Source organism: Furipterus horrens, unplaced genomic scaffold (assembly GCF_987537825.1).
Source record: "Furipterus horrens unplaced genomic scaffold, mFurHor1.1.pri manual_scaffold_11, whole genome shotgun sequence".
NCBI lineage: Eukaryota > Metazoa > Chordata > Mammalia > Chiroptera > Furipteridae > Furipterus > Furipterus horrens.
In genome coordinates, this window is record NW_028327181.1 from 19,537,121 (window position 1) to 19,554,779 (window position 17,659).

General features: G+C 56.8%; 1 protein-coding gene and 1 long non-coding RNA gene across 2 annotated transcripts; both read right to left on the reverse strand.

The window, feature by feature from the left end:
* Window positions 1–985: 985 nt before the first annotated feature.
* SLC25A1 (solute carrier family 25 member 1) lies at window positions 986–4,299 on the reverse strand. The gene is made up of 9 exons (XM_090291098.1): window positions 4,052–4,299; window positions 3,663–3,770; window positions 3,483–3,582; window positions 3,258–3,396; window positions 2,656–2,740; window positions 2,384–2,488; window positions 2,082–2,197; window positions 1,926–1,999; window positions 986–1,728 (listed from the first exon to the last, which is right to left on the reverse strand). Exons 1-9 carry the CDS (start codon window positions 4,134–4,136, stop codon window positions 1,614–1,616), a joined length of 927 nt encoding a protein of 308 aa, XP_090147224.1. The 5' UTR covers window positions 4,137–4,299; the 3' UTR covers window positions 986–1,613.
* A 3,870-nt stretch (window positions 4,300–8,169) lies between these two features.
* Window positions 8,170–14,687, reverse strand: LOC149997186 (uncharacterized). The gene is made up of 3 exons (XR_016513966.1): window positions 14,558–14,687; window positions 12,217–12,385; window positions 8,170–8,638 (listed from the first exon to the last, which is right to left on the reverse strand). It is a non-coding gene; the product is annotated as an uncharacterized LOC149997186 (long non-coding RNA).
* Between the last annotated feature and the right edge of the window lie 2,972 nt (window positions 14,688–17,659).

The following is a 17,659-nucleotide window of genomic DNA, read 5'->3' on the forward strand; positions in this document are numbered from 1 at the left end:
AACATCTGGCCTTCATGTCTACCCAACTCCTGGGATCCAGGAGCATCCAGGTGGGATGCTCTGCCCCAAAGCAGTTCCAGGGAGTGGACCTTCCTGCTGGGAGGCTATGGATGCCAAGTTGTTTCCCAGCCTGAGCCAAACCTTTTCATGACTTTTACCCATGGAGTCACCCAATCACCTGGACAGGAAGGCACCTTCTGCCTCCACACAGCCAGGGGTACTGGTTCACCCCACCCTGCTCTTGGTCTCCTCCATTTGGCTCATGGTTTGTGGCTCCCAGCTCCTGATCTGAAGGGGTGGGAAGAGCCCTGGGGACTCTCCAGTTCAGGGCTCCTCCCAGCCCCTCTGATCAGAAGCTGAGAACCACAACCCAGGAGTCCTATTGGGCTCCCACCCATGCCTGGATCCTGGGATTCCAGCAAGAGGGACACCTACCTCTGAGGTTCAGGGCCCTGGAGGTAAACAACCAGTAATGCCCTGGTCAGAGAGCTCCACCCACTCCTGCCCCAGGGCAGCTGCCTCCCAGCCTAGGTGGAATGAGGAAAGGCCCCCTTGCTCAGTCTCGGGACTAGAAAATATAGCACACCATTTTATAGAGAAACCAAGAGAGGGAGGAAGGTGGGCCTAATTATAGGTTGAGGGACAAACAAGAGCCTGGGAGCACTGTCTCCCAGGCTCAACCAGTGGCATGGGACAGCTCTCCACTCTGCCCACTCAGTGCTGCCTTTCAAGGGACCCTAGAGGATTTTGGCCACAGGCCACAGGCCACAGGCCAGACCTGGATGGGGCCCAGATGTTCCATGACCTGGTGTCAGGCCTCACAGGGGGTGGACACTGTGGCTAGAGCTGGCTCACTCACCAGCCTGCCTGCTGCCTGGCTTCCCTGTCCCCCTGCCAGTATCCGCAGATGAGAGGTGGGCTTGACCTTCACAAAGGTGTGACCATCACTGCCTACCCGCAGAAGGGCCCAGAGAGAACAGAAGGCTGTGACAGGATCCGGTTTATTCTGCCTTGGGAGCGTGGTCCTGAGAGTGGAGGGTGCCACCCTATCCCAGGCGGAGGGAGGGCCCAAGGGCCAGTTAAGGCCAGTGGCGGGAGAAGCAGGGGGCATGCAGCCCCTGGAATGCAGTGGGGCCAGGCTGAGGCCTGGAGGCAGCTGTGGTAGGCCAGGGCTGGGGGATGAAGGGGAGGGCTCTGCTGCCCAGGGTAAAAGGCACCGGGCTGGGACCAAGCCATGGCTACAGGGCCATGGACCCAGGCCACAGAGGCACCCCGGGAAGCGGGACACAGGGTCACAATACACAGAACACGAACTATAGGCACATGGGTCATGAGTAAGCACATGGACAAATGGGTACATATTCACAGGCCAGAGGGACTCCCAGCCTCCGCTGAACACATGGACACAATGGTGGTATTATATGGACCACGAGGGACACACAGTACTATGGGACACGCTGACTCAATGGCCACAGGGGACAGGCCTGGGCCATGGAGTACAAGAGACAGGGAAGGTGGGCCTTTTGGCACGACTGCACTGGAATCATGAGAAGAGGGTGGAGGGGGCTGGTCTGGAGGTGCCTGAGGGCACCCCCAGTGCAGACCCTTAGGGGTCAGTCCGTCTTCCACACTTTGTTGAGCAGCTTCACCACCTCATCGTAGATGATAAACACGATGGCCACATCCAGGCAGACCCGGCCCAGGCGGGGGACAGTGCCCTTGTAAAACCTGGAGTAGGGTGGGAGAAAAAAGTAGGTGAGGAGGCAGATGAAGGACTTGCCTCTGGACAGTGGGGTATGTCTAGATGTTGGAGGGGCAAGAACAGGGGCCTAAAGGTAAGGACTCGCTAGGGGATGGCCTGGGGCGGGTAGGGGGTTTGGGGTGAGGCTTACAGTGGAACAACAGCCCTATCTCCCCTCACTCACGCCTTCAGCCCCTCGTTCCTCAGAATCTGCAAGCCGCAGTCCCACGTGTTCCGGTACTTGTGTGCCTCCAGGCCCTGTGAGACACAAGCACACCACAGGACTCAGTAGCCACACACTGTCCCAAGCTCCCCTCCTTCCTTACCGGCTCTAACCAACCTGCATTCGGGTTTTGATCACGTCCAGAGGAGTGTTCCCAAAGACACTGGCTGCCCCCGCAATAACTCCAAACACCCCGGTGATCAGTGGGTTCATGGGCTTGTTGGGGTTGTCCCCTAGACGTGGTAGGGGTTGCAATCAGAAGGTAACGGAAAGGTAAAGGGGCCAACTCTGAGGACTGGGGGGGTGGTGGGGCGGGGAACATAGACTAGGGCCTATGAAGGTAGGGCCTTAGGGGGTAGTACCCTGGCAGGGAAGTCCAAAACTGTATGGAGATGGGGGTCTCGGGGTAGCAGACACACCTCGATACCAGTTACGCAGGGAGGTCATGACGAAGAAGCGGATGGCCTGGTTGGATCCCTGCTTTAGCGTAGTGGCTGTGAGGCCCTGGTAGGTCCCCTTCAGCCCTGGGGGCAGGAAGGCACAGGTGTTACACTTGCACACAGGTCCCAGCTGGGGACCGGGGGAAGATGCACACAGGAGTGGCAAGGAAGGAAGAAGAAGTGAGTACACATTCTTTCTATCCTGGCCGAGGTCCTTGAGCCTATCTGAAGAGTAAGGCCAAATGGCTCACCTTGTTCCCGCACAATTTCCCTGACCCCGTGGAAGAATCCTCTGTATTTGGGGTTGGGGGAGGTCTGGTCATGGATGAACTTCACCTGAGAGAGAGGAAAGCCAAGAGTTGGTTCCTAGGGTGCCACTGGAAAGGCGCACTTGGCCCCTTAGCCTGTAGGTCCACAGGACACCAAGGTTAGGCCAGGGTTGAAGATATAGCTCTTCACCTAGAAACAGGGCCAATCGAGCCTACTTGGGACTTGAGGTCCAGGAGACAAGAGGACTCGCCTCAGTACAGGGCTTCTGCTTTTGTGTTTGCTGGTTTGCCCATAGCTTAAGCAATATCAGAAAACACACACTCTTTTTTGCTTATAAGCGTTTTTAAGAAATTTACCATCTTCCCACTGTTTTCAGGACAAAGTCTGGCCTCCACAGGAGACCCATCCTGCAGGCCTCCTGCACCCACCTTTCCAGGCAGTTCCCCCATGCACACCTTGCCCCCTCCTGCTGGACCCTCCCCAACCTCAACGTCTCCACTGGACACAGGGACAAAGGACCACCCCAGCCTCCACCACCCCAGGTCTCCTGGGCATACTTTGTCCCTACAGGGAACCTCCCGACCTTGATTGTCTCCATTGGGCACACAACCACCACAGCCTCGGCCACCCCGGCGCCAAGGCCACATAGCAGCCCGCGAGTGCTGTCCAGCCGTCCCTGGGCGTCCCGCATGTGGTTGCTGAGGAACTCAAACATCCCGAACCTTGGGGCGGAAGGCAGTGGGGTGAGAGGGACTGCCACCGCCTATGCCACCCTCCGGGGGCCGCCCCCACCCCGAGCCCGCCTTACCTGACGGCCGCCTTGGGGATGGAGCCGTAGAGCAGGGAGCTGAGGCCTCGGTACAGGCCCAGGACGCCATGGTTGCGGACAGTCTGACGCACGCAGTCCCCTGGGGGAGGGGGCGGTCAGCGCCTCCAGCCGCCCTATGGGCCCGCCCCCTGGGGCTCCCAGCCGTTGTCCCTTGCTCACCAATGCCCCGGTAGCGTGGCGGGTGCGAACGCTCGTCCAGCTGCAGCTGCGTCTTCACATACTCGGTGGGGAAGGTGATGCAAATTTCGATGCCGCCTGCCAAGCCGCCTGCGAGAACCCGGGACTCTTGGCCTGAGACCCTTGCCTGGCGGCCCCTCCCCCTCCGCCCCGGACTTTGTCCGACCAGGATTCCATGCCTCCCCAGTTGCCCTGCCGAGGCACGCTGGGGTGACACGCAAGGTGAGCTCCCACGAGCCTGCTGGGGAAAAGGGACACGACCCCCGCTCAACCCGGAAGTAGGGATAGTCCTAGGTGTCCCGGCCCGCTGGTAAGCACGGCAGGACCGGTGGGACAGCCGGGCCCGGGGTTCGGGTCTTCGAGGAGTCTACCTGCCAGGATGGCCTTCCCCGGGTGCGTCAGCTTGGCCTTTCCGGGCGCGGGCGCCGCGGCCGCTAGACCGCGGGGCGCCGCCATTGCGGGGAGGCGGGAGGCGGGGCGCCCGGCGTCGGCAGCGGGTCCGAGCCTCCTGCACTCGGCGATGTCTGCAGAGGTGGTGGTGGAGGATGGTTATGTCTGGGGGCGGGGCGGCCGCGTCAGCTCAGGTTCTCCACCCAGCATGGTTCGAGCTGGTCCCCGCCCCCGGCCCGCCCCGGGCGGGCCGGGAAACTGAGGTCGGGGCGGGGACAGCAACTCAGCCAATGGCCGAGCCCGATCCCCGGACAACGGTGCTCGCGGGGCTGGGGGCGGGGTCCTTGGGAGGAGGTGCCGTATCGGCCGAGCTGTGGCTCCAAGTGCAGCCCCTAAGCCAGCCGGGGCATTTACCATAGCCAGGCGCAGGAAGGAGCGTGCTCGGGGTCTGCGCTTCTGCCGTCTGCTGCAGGACCTCCGGAGATGGCGGCGTAGAGACACGTGGGCTGGCCCTATCCTTGCTGTTTGAGGGTTTGGTCTTCCCATACCGAGGGGCCCAGCAGTTACCACTCCCGGGATTTCGAGCTCCGTGCAGGGAACACGGTCGGAAAAAGACCCAAAATACACCCTGGCTCTATCCCCCTGGGCAGCTTCCTTGGGTGGACGCAGGACCCCCCACCCCCAGAGGTCCGAGCAAATTTCTTGTCCCCTCCTGCCCACACCAGTACCAAGCAGGAAAGCTTTGCCTTGATAAACCATCTTTAATTTTCATGATCGGCAGGACGTTCAAAGTCAGGTTAGACGGTCTGTTCAGCTGTGTCTGCAAAGTGACCAGGAGGGGGGGCAGCTCGGCCAGTGCTGAGTGAAGAGAGGGTGCCCCTCCCCCAAGCGCCGTGCATTCATTGCAGTCCAGAACTCTCCAGAATGTCCGGCTTCAGCCGGCGGGTCTGGAGACTTGAATTGACCTCCCTGCCTGGTGGCTGGAGTTGGTCTTAGATGGTCAGGGGTTCTGGGATGGCCCAGTGGCTGCCATCATTGGGCCTGAGGAAAAATAAATAACATCTAGATGTCCCCGCCTTCCATCCGGGTCCTCTGTGCTCCTTAGAGAGCTTAATAACTCGGTAGAGGGAGTGTTGTCACTGAAGGCCGGCTACACGCTGAAGGCATACGCCCGAGGCTGGACTTAGGCGGAGCGGCTCAGCCGCAGGGAAACCTGGCAGGGGCTGGTCCAGCAGCAGGGCCTGCTGTCGGAGTTAGCTGCTGGCCTGCAGGGAGAGAAACCAAGGGTGAGCAGGGCTCTTGCTGCCCCCAAGTGGCCAGGGGCCCGGGTCGCAGGGTTGCAGACCAGCCCTAACCACCCAGAGCAAGGTGCCTGGAGGCAAGGTGGGGGGGGGGGGGCTGTAGTGGGGCCAGCTCCTGAGGCTGGCTGGGCTAGAGGATAAGCTAGTCCTCAAGTGAGGCACTTACTTAGCTCAACTGGCCGGACTCGCTCATGCTCATCAATGTCTACAAAAACCAGATCGACATTAACGGTGGGTGGGCACCATGACTCCCAAGGAGCGCACAGTTGGTGGGAGACTCAGATGGTGCGTGCTCACATTACACCTTCAGGCCTACGCTGGTCCTGCAAACGCTCTCTAGGACCCATCAGGCCTCTCTGTGCACTGGACACCAAACGATCTGTCTACTGAATGGTCAGGCCATCCAGGCAGGCTCTCAAGTAGAAAGCCAACAACCTTGCTGTCAGGGGCCAGGCAGGCCAACAGACAGCAGAAGCTCACAGCAGGGCAGTTGCCATGCATGAGGAGCAGGCAGGGGCACCCCCACCAGAAGGCAGTTGCCCTAAGAGCAGCGAGGACGGTGGTGCCTTTCAACAACCTGTATACCTGGTAGCCATCGTGGTCCTTTATACCCAGCCCTGTCCATTGCTGCCCCAATCTGAAACCCTGCCAGGAAACAGTGATGTGAACTGTCTCCCCTTCCTAGGGGACAGGAGCTATGGAATGCCACCTACTAAACAGGAGAGAGGTGGGTTCCACCACATGCTTCTCTCCCTTGTGCAGACTCTCCTGGGCATCTACAAAGAGGCAAGAGCATGTGGATGTCCATCTGACAGGCTACATGCAGTCTTGGCCTGGAGGTAAACATGGGAGTCGATCACATATTCTCCAGGAGTGTTAGAGCTGAAGACAGGCACACAGAACATTGCTGCACCACAGTGACCGCCACCTCACGCCACAAAGTGAAGCCTCTTTAACCAGGTGGTGATGTGAGGGCCCAGTGGGGCCCTGGTGCACCCCAGCTGCTGTTCCAGCCCAGTACTTCCCAAGTTTTCACTTGACCACCAGGTGCACCGAGTCGGTGGGCTGTGAGTGTGGCATGGCTCACAGGGCTGAGTCCTCCTCTGGGCATAGGGACACCATCAAGACAATGCAGTGGTTCCAGTCAAGGCTGCTTATCCCTTCTAAGGAGACTGGGACCCATCACCTAGAAGGGAGGATGCACCACCTGAGAGGCAGGGGCTGTGAAAGCCATCTAAGGACAAGCAGCACTCTGCCCTTCTTCAAAGCTTCACCAGGTGCAGTGCTTACATGCTAGAGCACACAGGGATGGAGGGGGAACAGAGTGAGGTGGTATCATGGGGGATGTAGGGTGGACAGCACTGTGCTAGTAAGGTGACAGCAACTGTGTGTCTGGGGTCCCCCCAAAACAAGCACTTGGGTAGGAAAGAAGAAACAATGATGTACCCTGTGTGCACTCAGACCAGGCACCAGAAACCTAGGAGAGACAGCTCTGATGCCAGCCATGGGGGCGCCTCTACTCTTCCCTCCATGCGACCTGGGCTGAGGCAAGGAAGGAGCAAGACAGCAGTCCTCTCACGACCCAGTCCTCTGTCAGCTGGTTGTACTGGGTGGGCAGGGGGAGGCAGAGTTCTCAGAGGGATGGCCCTCAAGCTTCTCAGAGGAGTCAGAGGCCTGGGACCTGGATCTGTAGTCAGGAAGCTGTGGCATTCTTGTCCAGACTCCTCTACCTCCAGCAGAGTCCAGTCTGCTGGACCCCAGCCCAAGCCAAGAACCAGCCCATATCCCTTCCACTGCCGAGAAATCCCTCATGAGTACCTCCTCTCTCCACCATTGCAGGCACCTGGTCAGGCACTGGCAGAAGTGTGTGTGGCAGGATTGAGGGTGAGCACCATGGCAGCTCCGGCTTTCTAGGACTAGGAAAGGTGTCTGGGGACCCTGGGCCAGGGGCCAGAGTCCTTCCAGCAAGAAGGCACATTTATTTACCCTCCTCCTGCAACAGGGTAATGGCTTTGAATAGCCCTGGGAATGGCCCTTGCCAGGGGCTGGGCAACTTCCAGGAGGCTCTGCATGTGGCAGGCAGAGGAAGCCCTTGTAGGTCAAAGCTGGTAGGCAGCACCAGACTGCCCTGCTGACCCATTTCTTCCCTAACCCCCACACTAACCCTAGGAGGCTCCTCCCTTCCACGCACACTGAAAAGCCTCAGCTGGTAGCTTCTTGGCACTGTGGGGCCTCCATCTGGCTGGAAGGCGGTTATGTATGTAGCTGGATGGGCAAGTAGGCACTGCTGAGCAATTGCTTTTCTGAAGCTTTAGAAACAAACTGGACCAGATGACATGGGTCGCTGGAAAATGGCTACAGCTAGGCCCTACAGAGTGACTCCTAGGGCTTTGACACACAGGGAGTTGAAATCAGACACTGCCACTTTGTTATAAGAATTCATCAACCTACAAAGAAAGCCAGAGTGGGACACTAGGGACATGAAGTGACATCTGGAGTGGCAGAAGCAATGTGCGAAGACACGAGTATGAGTATGGACTGCCTCTGGACCAGGGAGACGTTGAGCGCCCCACCCGTCGCCTGTCAGCTTTGGACCTGAACCTCAGTGCCTGCGGTTGTAAAGGGATGACGGCTTCCCTAATTAAGGTGTTAAAGGCTTAAATGTGTATTAACATTCCTATTAAATGCTCCTCCAATTGCCAACAGCGGGTGCGGAGAGGTAGGCGGGCGGCCCCCAGTGGGCAGCCCTGGGCCCCCTGGTGGTGAGTCCGTGCACTGCATGCCCCCAGCAGCGTGAGGGAGAACTGCTTGCTGCGAGGGCAAGCGCTCAGTTTTACCCAGCTCTCTCCCACTCCCATGGTGATTTTCTAGAAATTATAACTTAGGCAGAAAACTAATAAGTGCGAAGGCAAGAGGCCTCTCCCAACAGCAGCTTGGGCTGGTTGGGCAATCTGGGCTGGCCTCCAACAGGCCACTGCAGGGCCTCTGGAGACCAGAGCTCGAGTCACAGCCAGGGGCCAGGGAGCACGGAAGGCAGGTACTTACTTTGCTACGGTACTCCCGCATCACCTGGATGAAGCAGGGCATGGCCAGGTCCACCAGGCTGTGCCTCCAGGCCAGCTCCAGCATCACTGTAGGGGGACGCAGGTCCTAGCAGGTGAAGAGTGAGGCCGTGAAGTACTCCTGCTTGTTCTCCTCCAGGAACCACTGCAGCAACTTCTGAGCCAGCTGGGCGTCCCTGGACTCTGCAGCGTGCTGCACGGCATCCTGCAACCGAGGCAGACGCTCAGCTCGGCCACCCTCCCTTTCTGGGCTGGCAGGACACAGGAGCAGTGCCAAGCTCCATGAAAGCGCTCTCCTCACCCACGGAGGGTTTGCTGTACCTCAGCTGCCTGTGGTAGACAAAGTACCACCTCCAGGAGGGCTGAGGAGGGCACCCAGCATGGTCTTGGCAGCTCAACCTTGAGAGCCGCTGAACTGACTGCCCAGAGACAGGAGGTGGCACACACAGTGCAGGTGCCCTGGGAAATGGGATCCAGCCTCAGGGCCCCACAGCATGCAGAGGGAGTGCATGGGCACTGAAGAGGACGGTGACAGTGCCAACAGGGCCTGCTCTGAAGGCCACATTGCTGTGCTCGGGCCAACAGCCAGCACTATCCTTCCAGACTCAACACTGAGCAACTACCCAGGACACTCTAGTGCTCAAGGAATAGCATTCTGCCCTTTCTTCCTGACATAAAAAAGTCCCCAATCTGCCCTGGCTGGATGGCTCAGTTGGTTGAAGCGTTGTCCCATACACCAAAAGATGGTGGGTTCGATTCCTGGTCAGGGCACATACCTAGGTTGTGGGTTTGATCCCCAGTCGGGGCGCATACTGGGGGCAAACCATCAATCTTTCTTTCTCAAATGAATAAACATATCCTTGAGTGAGTATTTTTAAAAAGTCCCTTAATTACTACTTTTGTATATGGCAAATTTCTTAGTCTAAAACAATTAAAAACATTAAACCCATCCAGTGACTACTCATCAGTAAATGAGCGATTTCTACAACCGTCCTGTTTTCTAGCCATAATAGCAAGAACTGAATAGCCTAGGTTGCCAACATGTGTTCGCTCCCTCAGCTGCCACGGCCCTCCAGGCACCGTGACAAATGCAACATGGTTGCCCACTAGCTGTGACTGCTGCTACCCAGAGACAACTACTGGCCACCGCTGTTGTTATAACTCCTCGAGCTCACTTGGTCACTTCCAATAGGAGGCTCACAGATGCCTCTGGAGACTGACATGCGACCCAAAGCCCTGATGTTAGTTTGTGGCATGCCCTCTTCATCCTCCGCCAGGGAGGGTCCTGTCCACCTGCCTGCCCCTTTGTTTGCCAAGGCCTGCCTTGTCCCCACACTGTTTCTACAAAGAGACCCCAGGTTTTTCTCTCTCTCTTTTTATTTTAATCCTCACCCGAGGAATATGTTTATTGAGTTTTTAGAGAGAGCAGAAGGGGGAGAGAGATGTGAGAGAAACACGTACACGTCCCAACTGGGGATTAAACCTGCAACCTAGGTATGTGCCCTGACCAGGCATCGAAACTGTAACCCTTTTGTGTACGGAATTAAGCTCCAACCAGCTGAGCCACCTGGCCAGGGCTGTCTTGCTCTTTTTTACCATCAAAGTCAGCGGAGACTCAAATGAAAGCTCCAGGACACCTTCAGGTCACATCTCCCAGACATCAGATGCCAGTGCATCCCTTTTCCTGAAGTGTTCCTCCAGTCCAGCTGAGCTTATTCTCAGCTGGCTTGTCTTCAATCTGCACCTAAAATTAGGCTCTTCTCTCCCTCCACAGGTCTTGGGGACTGCCCCACAAATTCCCATAGCCTCAGCTGCCACCAGCGGAACCTGGCAGCTTCCTAGAGGACTCAGGTGCAATGAGCCCCACAGGTGACCTGTGTCGCAGTCTGTGCCCTCATCCCACAGCTTGGAACCAAGCTCGAGTCTGGGAATGGCCCATACCTTCCCACTTCTCGTTACTACACTGGCCATGTCACTATCAGGGCATCTCTGCACTGCATTCCTGTCTTTCCACCTCCTTCCAAATTATTGTCACCCCTGCCAGGGCTCTGCTCCAGCCCCTTGCTCTGCTGGTTCTGGCCCATGACTTCACCTCTCATCTGTCTGCACACCTGTGTGTGGGTCCCCTAGCCCTCACCTGCCCGTGTCCTGACACCTTCCCTCACGCCCTGCCTGTCCTGATGTTCCTCAGCAGTCCCAGTTACTGCCCCCTCTGCTCAGCCGACTCCCCAGGCAGAATGTGTACACGTCCTGACAAATGACAGCCCTCCGTGCTGTCACACTCACCTCTGCCATCTGGAAAGCACACTTCTTGCTGTTCCACGACTTATAGAAGCCTGCAGTAGCCACACATCACTCCTGGGGTGACATGATGTGACCTCCCACTCTCTTAGGACTTCTGCCAAGGGCGGTACCGCCACCAGGGCACCGCTGGCATGTGTGTGCACGCGCGCCTGTGCACATGCACCCGTGTGGGGCGAGGGGGTGGGAAAGCTGTGCATTGAGTGCTCTTTAGCACCAGCACCCTCACCTCCATCTACTAGATGTAGCACTGCACCCTCAGGTGTGGCAACCAAATGCCCTCCGGGGGGCAAAGTCTCCTCTGACTGAGAACCACTGTGCTGGAAAGTATACGAACCATCTTCTGCCTATGGCATTGGTCTTCTGCGTTCTCTTCCTGGTACATGAACTCTGAGTGGCACTGCAGTCTGGGGGAGACTGGACGCCCCGCTGGCAGTGCTCAGAGCATTGCTTGCTCACTCACTTCCTGCCCCAGTCTGTGAGAAGCCTGTTCATTCGAGACCCTGGTGTGCCATTGGCAGGACAGGGCAGCTGCGACCCCTTCAGCACAGGCAGCTTCCCTCTGTGTGTTAGAGCCACTGCCCCCTTCCAGGGCCAGTGCCTAAACACCCTCACATGCAGTCCCAGTGCTTCTGAGGCATTTCTTCTTAGCTCCCTCTGCAGGGGCCCTGTCAGTATCCCAGGAGGGACCATAAGCACTGTCACTAAGGGTGAGAAGATATCATGTGACAGTCCCAAACTGAAGGTGACAACTTGGTGAGAAACTCAATGTACCCTGATGTTAAGGGTCTCTGGCATGAGCCCATGTACTGTGAGAAGGTTTCTGTCCTAGGAAGGTACTCAGGACTGCTGAGGACAGCTCTGGAAGTAACACCCCCAGGTCAAGTTCACGGCTCTCAGGGGCTCCTGGGGCACAGAATCCTTGGAAATAAGCTCAGCCCTGCAGCATATTACACAATGGCCTTCTTGTGTAACTGCACTTTACCCTACTGGGGAGATGCCAGGCAGTGATGGCAATGCCTTGTAGGCCTGGGATCTCTCCACCCTGACCAGCAGATGCCTGGACCTGTGTCTGGACCTGGGGGCATGCCAAGTCACTGCTCATTGGCAGAAACAAGTATTTTGAACATTATTTTAACTTAGGTGTTTTTAATCCCCCAAATCTTGATAGGAAGCAAAGTAGGTGCCAAGTGAACGCAGCCACACTGTGTTTAGGGAGACTGAACCTCACGAATAACTGCTGGGAAAATAATCGACCATGTGAGAGCAAGTCTTTAAATCCAAATCACTTTTAAGGGCTATATGTTAACAATTGCTATTCATCCTCCCAACCCTCACCCCATGTTCTAAAAACACTGTCTCTTTAACTTTATGTCCCCACCACAAGGGTCTCCTCGTGGAGCGGTGTGACTAGCCCCTTACCCCCTCCACACCAGCATCGGAAAGCACACAGGGGAGGGCAAGCGGGGTATTGGGACCAACCTGTAGAAATGGTCTTTTTAGCAGAGCTCAATGCTCTGGGTCCATTGGTTGGTGCCATTGCACAGATATGTGGCAATGCGCCCGGACTGGATCAGCTGGTGCTTCCCCAATGCTGTCCCAGGGTGAGGTTGTCAAAGTTGCTGTAGGCGTAGACAGATGCTCTCCAACCCTAGCAGGACAGAGCCTTTCTGTGAGTGAGGGACATGGCGGAGCAGCCACCATGTATTACTCAGTACTGGTTGCTCCCACCATGGCCTCAGCAAGGTCTCTGTCCATCTACCCGAGGTGCCCCTTGATGTCCACGCCCCCTCTTGTGCAAGGGCAGCCTGCTGAGGACACACTGGCTGGCGCCCACAGAGGCTCTCCAGTCCCTGAGCACCAAAGGCCAGTATCATGGCTCACTGGGGCACAGGAGGCGCTGCCGCAGCAGCATTCTGACAGGGCTCCTTTCCTCACAGCCACCTGATAACCCTCCTCTTCCATGAGCAGGTGGTTGAGCACCTCACACACTGTGGCTCTGGACTGACCGCAGGTAAGGCTTCACCTGGTGGCAACTGGCCTACCCGAGTAGGGAGAACGATCAGGGCACTCATACCAGTCTTCAGGGGACCACTGGGCTAGGGACCCCATGACATGCTGACGGGCTGGTCACCTAGAATCAACCAGCCCTATAAGCGCTCATGCAAAAAAGGCTGCCTGGATTACTCCGTGGACGCCAGTTTCAACCACGGGCATTTTAGTGGGAAACGCTGGAGAAGCTCTGGCCATCAGCTGTACGATCACTGCTCTCCCACATGACATGGTCTCATCTGTGAGGCATGTCACCAGACCCAAGACACTGTGCTGACCTCCACCTCCCCTCAGGAATCTGATGCTGTCATCGAGGTGGACTGAACGTGGGTCAGGGCATACAACAGCTACCTGGACAGCTACAACACCCAGATACCACTAAGAAACAAAAAGCACTGGCTCCGGCCGGGTAGCTCAGGTGCTTAGTGTTGTTCTGAAACACCAAGGTTGCAGGTGCAATGCCTGGTCAGGGCACAAACAAGAAGCAACCAATAAATGCATAAAGGAGTGGAACAGCACATTGATGTTTCTGTTCTCCCTCTCTCTCTCTAAAACAAAACCAACCAACCAAACAAACAAAAAAGGCACTGCCACCTTAACCACGGCACGTCATCAACTTTAAAAAGCATCCCAGCATCAGAGGAGTTAAATGTGAAAAAAGCCACCTAGAACTGATCAGGTATGGGTTTTCCAGCATGTTTTTCATGTGTGCCAGGGCACAAGAATGTGTGATCTGCCTGCCTTTCCACCAGCAGCTGGCAGGACGTCAGGGTGGGACGTGTCCAGACTTCACACATCGTCATGCCGATTACTGTGGATGTGTATGACCTCGGGCCAAGTGTTCCTTCTAACGGCTCCCAGGGACGGTAGATGGTGAGACCTGCTCGGCACTCCACCTGCTACCCAGGCCTTCCCTCGACAGCCGTATGTGGAATAGAAGGCACATGAGTCCCTGACCCAGAGGAGAGGAGCCCACACCCCACCCTGGGAGAAGCGGGGACAGACATGCAGTCAGCTCCCTTCACTGGCAGATAGCAAATGGGAGAGACCCGAGGGCAAATTATTCACCCAAGGCCACACCAAGAGAAGAGGACACTCAATGCAAAGGGCCCGGGGACTGAAGACAGGGAGCTCACTCCCTTACCACCTAACGTATGCACAGAGCTCACAGAGCAGGAGCAGTCTGGAAGCCAGAAACACAAAGCAGCAGAGGCCTGCGTGATGCTTGCACCAGCTATGACACCTTCCAGCAGTTTTTGGTGGCTGGTGGAACAGCTTGGGATGCTGGTTTAGCCCATCTAGACTACAGAAGGGTGGCAGCTCCTGGGAAGGGTGCGCACCCAGGGGCAGAGACATGAAGGACAAAAATGCCAGGTGGTGAAAAATAGAAAAAATACAGCAGGAAATGGTGGTAGACAGGGTCTGGGAGGCCTGAGCTGACAGGATAGAAGGAAGAGCAAATGGCATGGTCCAGCTGCAAAGAGCCCTGCCTGGGAGCGTGGTGAGGAGAGGGTGGTCCTGGGAGGCTGGAGGGGCGGGAGGGGCAGAGTGTGTGGGAAGAGTACTCAGGCAGGGCCACAGCAGCACTTTGACCCACCCCACCCTTAGCCTAGCTGGGGGCTTTAGGCCAGTCATAACCTTTCCTAGGCATCAGCCCTTTGTGCCTTGCAGGGGTGCGAATGTGCCCTGGGGTGGCACACGGGTGTTCCATCTGCCCCTGGGACAGGCCTGGCAGAAGCAGGCAGGAGCCTGCACGCAGGTGCATTCTAACCTTGGTAATGATGTCCTTGGACTGCCCTTCTTTCCAGGCATCTGGGTGAGGATGGCACTGTCTTTCTCCTTGTACCTGTTACAGAGGAACGCCAGCTCCCCACAAAGATGGGCTTGCCCTGTGGCTCCCAGCACCTGGCAGGACGATATGACCGAGGGTCAGGCTGGTGCCACACATGCATGTGGCAGCCAGTACCCAGCAGAGGGCTGAATTACCTCTGGGATATTGACACGGGACCAGAACTCCAGGTGCTCCAGCATCTTCTGCGGCTTTAACTTCGAGTAGAGGGCGGCCAGCTCTGTGAGCATGTCCTGTGGGCCGGCGCCAGGTCCAGGCTGCCTCCAGCAGGGAGATCAGCTCCTTGAAGTTGCCCCAATCCTGACAGACGGAAAGTCACACTGGGGGTCGGGGGAAGTGCGCCGGACCACAGCCTCCCCACAGAGAGCCCATTCCCGAGGGAGGGAAGGTGTGCGGTGACTACAGCCAGTGTCCAGCCCCAGCTCCCGCTTGGTGTGCACCCTGGTCACACCCTGCCTGGCCTGCCGGAACCCCGAGTCTGCCTGGCTCCCTTCACATTAATGACCACAAACCTTGAGGGCCACCCTGGAGGACTATTTCACATCCCCTCGTTCCCATCTTAACTCTGTGGATAGATAACGTCGCTCCTGCTTCACTGAGAAAATGGAAGCCATTAGAAGAAAATGCCGCATTTAGTCACCTTCCAGTACCCACGTTTTGTTCAGGCTGCTGTTTGTTCTAGAACCCACCCACCCTGGAGCTCTAGGTCCCACTGCCTCCACCTACCAAGGCCATTGCTGCAGCAACTCCCACTTCCTCTCTTGGCACCACAGACCTCTCTATAGCCCATCTTCAGCAAATGTCCCGCTAATTCTCCATCCCAGAATGCCATTTCTTGGTCCCATTGTCCCATTTTTCTACTCCTTTTTGCAGCAAAAAACTCCTCCTAAGAGCCGTTCCCGTTCCTTTGCCTGTTCTTGAGCGCCCACCCAGGCAGGCTGCCTTGCCCCAGGACTCACAGTCACCAGTGTCCTCTACCCTCAGTTCTCCTCCTGCTGCCGCTGGGCAGCAGGACCCGCCCACTGACCAGTCCCCGTTCTGCGTGCATCCGCTCACGCGGCTGCTCAGACATCACCTCTCTGGAGTTCCTTCCTACTTTACTCCAACTCAGGTGGGCAGCCAGGCTCAGTCCGCGGTCTCTCCTTTATCTGTACTCCCCCTGGGGGACTGCAGTCAGTCTTTATGGGCCCTCTGTATGCCAAGGGCTCCCATGCATTTTTCCTGCTGGGTCCTTCAGTGAGCACCAGCCCCTACTTCCCACTGCCTACTTGACAGCTCTCTGAACATTAAACTGGCAGCTCAGACTTAGTATGTTCAAAACTGGATTCCTGTCCTTTATGCCACACAGTTCCCACCTTCAGTCTTCACCATGCCCACTGATAACCATTTCCAGTTCAAACTGAAAATAAGTAGAACTGTCCTTCCTCTCTCACCCCACACCCAATCCACTAGCACATTCAAAACACGCCCCAAAACCCGATCACTTGATGACTTCTCATGCCCGCATCACTACCACCCTAAATGCTCTCTCAGCTTTTACCTGCCCCTCCATCTGCCTACCCTTGAAGTCTCCTTACCCTTGGGTCCTACACCGTACCACGGGTACAGCCAGAGCCCTTCATGATGGCTTCTTGCCTCCTCCACTCCTTCCCCCTTGAGTACTTGGTCTGTCAACCACTCCACAGCAAAGCCTAACTAAGACACCAACGTGGAGAGCCCCCATGCGTCCGAACTTCTCCTGCGAAGAACAGCTGGTGAACTCTGCTGAGACCTTTTCAGTCAGGAAGATTCCCCAGGACTGGTTTGAAGCTCCTGGGGGGGCAGGGGTATTTTGTTTTCAAAAGAGGTGAGTGCCTTTCTGGTCACACAGCACCCTGGGCCCCCACAGAGCTCCTGGAAGACGAGACATGCCCCCCAGCTGCTGGACCTGCTCTCCACCGCCTGCTGCTGCATGCACTGGCTGTCACCTCCCACCCCTGCACCCCGGGAGGCCCAGGCCCTTCCTCCCCACTAGCAACTGCCCACGGTGGATCATGTGCAAGAGGTCACCCACCAGCCCTCCTTGCTGCCTTCAACACATCTTCCTCATTCCCTGACAGCTTTAGCTTTTAACTTCCTGTGCTGTGGCGACCCAGTGTTCCTCATGACAATAGCTGGTCACTGCCACCCTGGGGAACCCTGGCACAAGAACCCATTCTCTTCTTATTGCCTCCCCTCCTTTCCGCTCACTGCCTCAAGCACCCTAATTCCGGCTCCCCCACCCTCACCTGGCTTATGCTCCTCCCAGCCAGCTGCCTCTGGGCAAGCTGTGTGGCTTCACCCTCCCTCCCTCACTTGTCCTTGCTCCTTCTCACTTGGCTAAACCCGAGTCCTGTTCAGAGAGGTCCTCTGCCGACTCACATGTGGGGCTGCAGAGCCAAACAAACACAGACAGCCGAACCCCGGAGCGCCGACTGGTCTCTGCTGAACTTCATATAATTTCACCCCAGAGGAGCTTCCAACCTTGGCAATCCTACTCCCTTAGTCCAGATACTCTGTCTTTGTCATCCATTTCCTATCTTTTCTCCTCAAATCTCTAACAGCTCAGGTTGTGTACTTGGCTTCCCACCTCCAAGCAAACAGACACAACCTGCAGAGCCCTTCCACAAGCACCAGGCCTGTGCCTGCCCCTTCGCCTGGTTACCAAGGCCAACTCGACTGTGGCACATGACCCCAGCCCTGTCCACCTGCTCCAGGTCACTGTCCCAGCCAGCCCCTGCAGCGATTTCACCTTCTGTACTAAATCACTCCTGTAAGCGTTAAGGATCCAGTCTTCTTTCCCCAGCTCGAAACCAAACCGAACCAGACAACCGTAACTCTGATCTCAGCCCAGCATCAGCCACCACTCCGTTTCTACCCTTTCCTTTAGAGCAACATTTCTCAGAAGAGGTGTCCCATATCTCAGAGCTGTCCTCACTCTCTGGAACCCGCTGCAATCAGGCTCTTGCAGACTCTTCGGAAGGTCATCACAGACGCGTCTCCAGC

What these genes read in the sequence shown, in the direction of transcription:
- SLC25A1 (XM_090291098.1), bottom strand. Translation starts at nt 4,136, where the DNA reads ATGGCGGCGCCCCGCGGTCTAGCGGCCGCGGCGCCCGCGCCCGGAAAG. An exon ending in ATCCCCAAGGCGGCCGTCAG is followed by an intron (nt 3,397 to 3,482) that starts GTAAGGCGGGCT and finishes TTCCGCCCCAAG; the next exon opens with GTTCGGGATGTTTGAGTTCC. An exon ending in TGATCAAAACCCGAATGCAG is followed by an intron (nt 2,000 to 2,081) that starts GTTGGTTAGAGC and finishes TGTGTCTCACAG; the next exon opens with GGCCTGGAGGCACACAAGTA.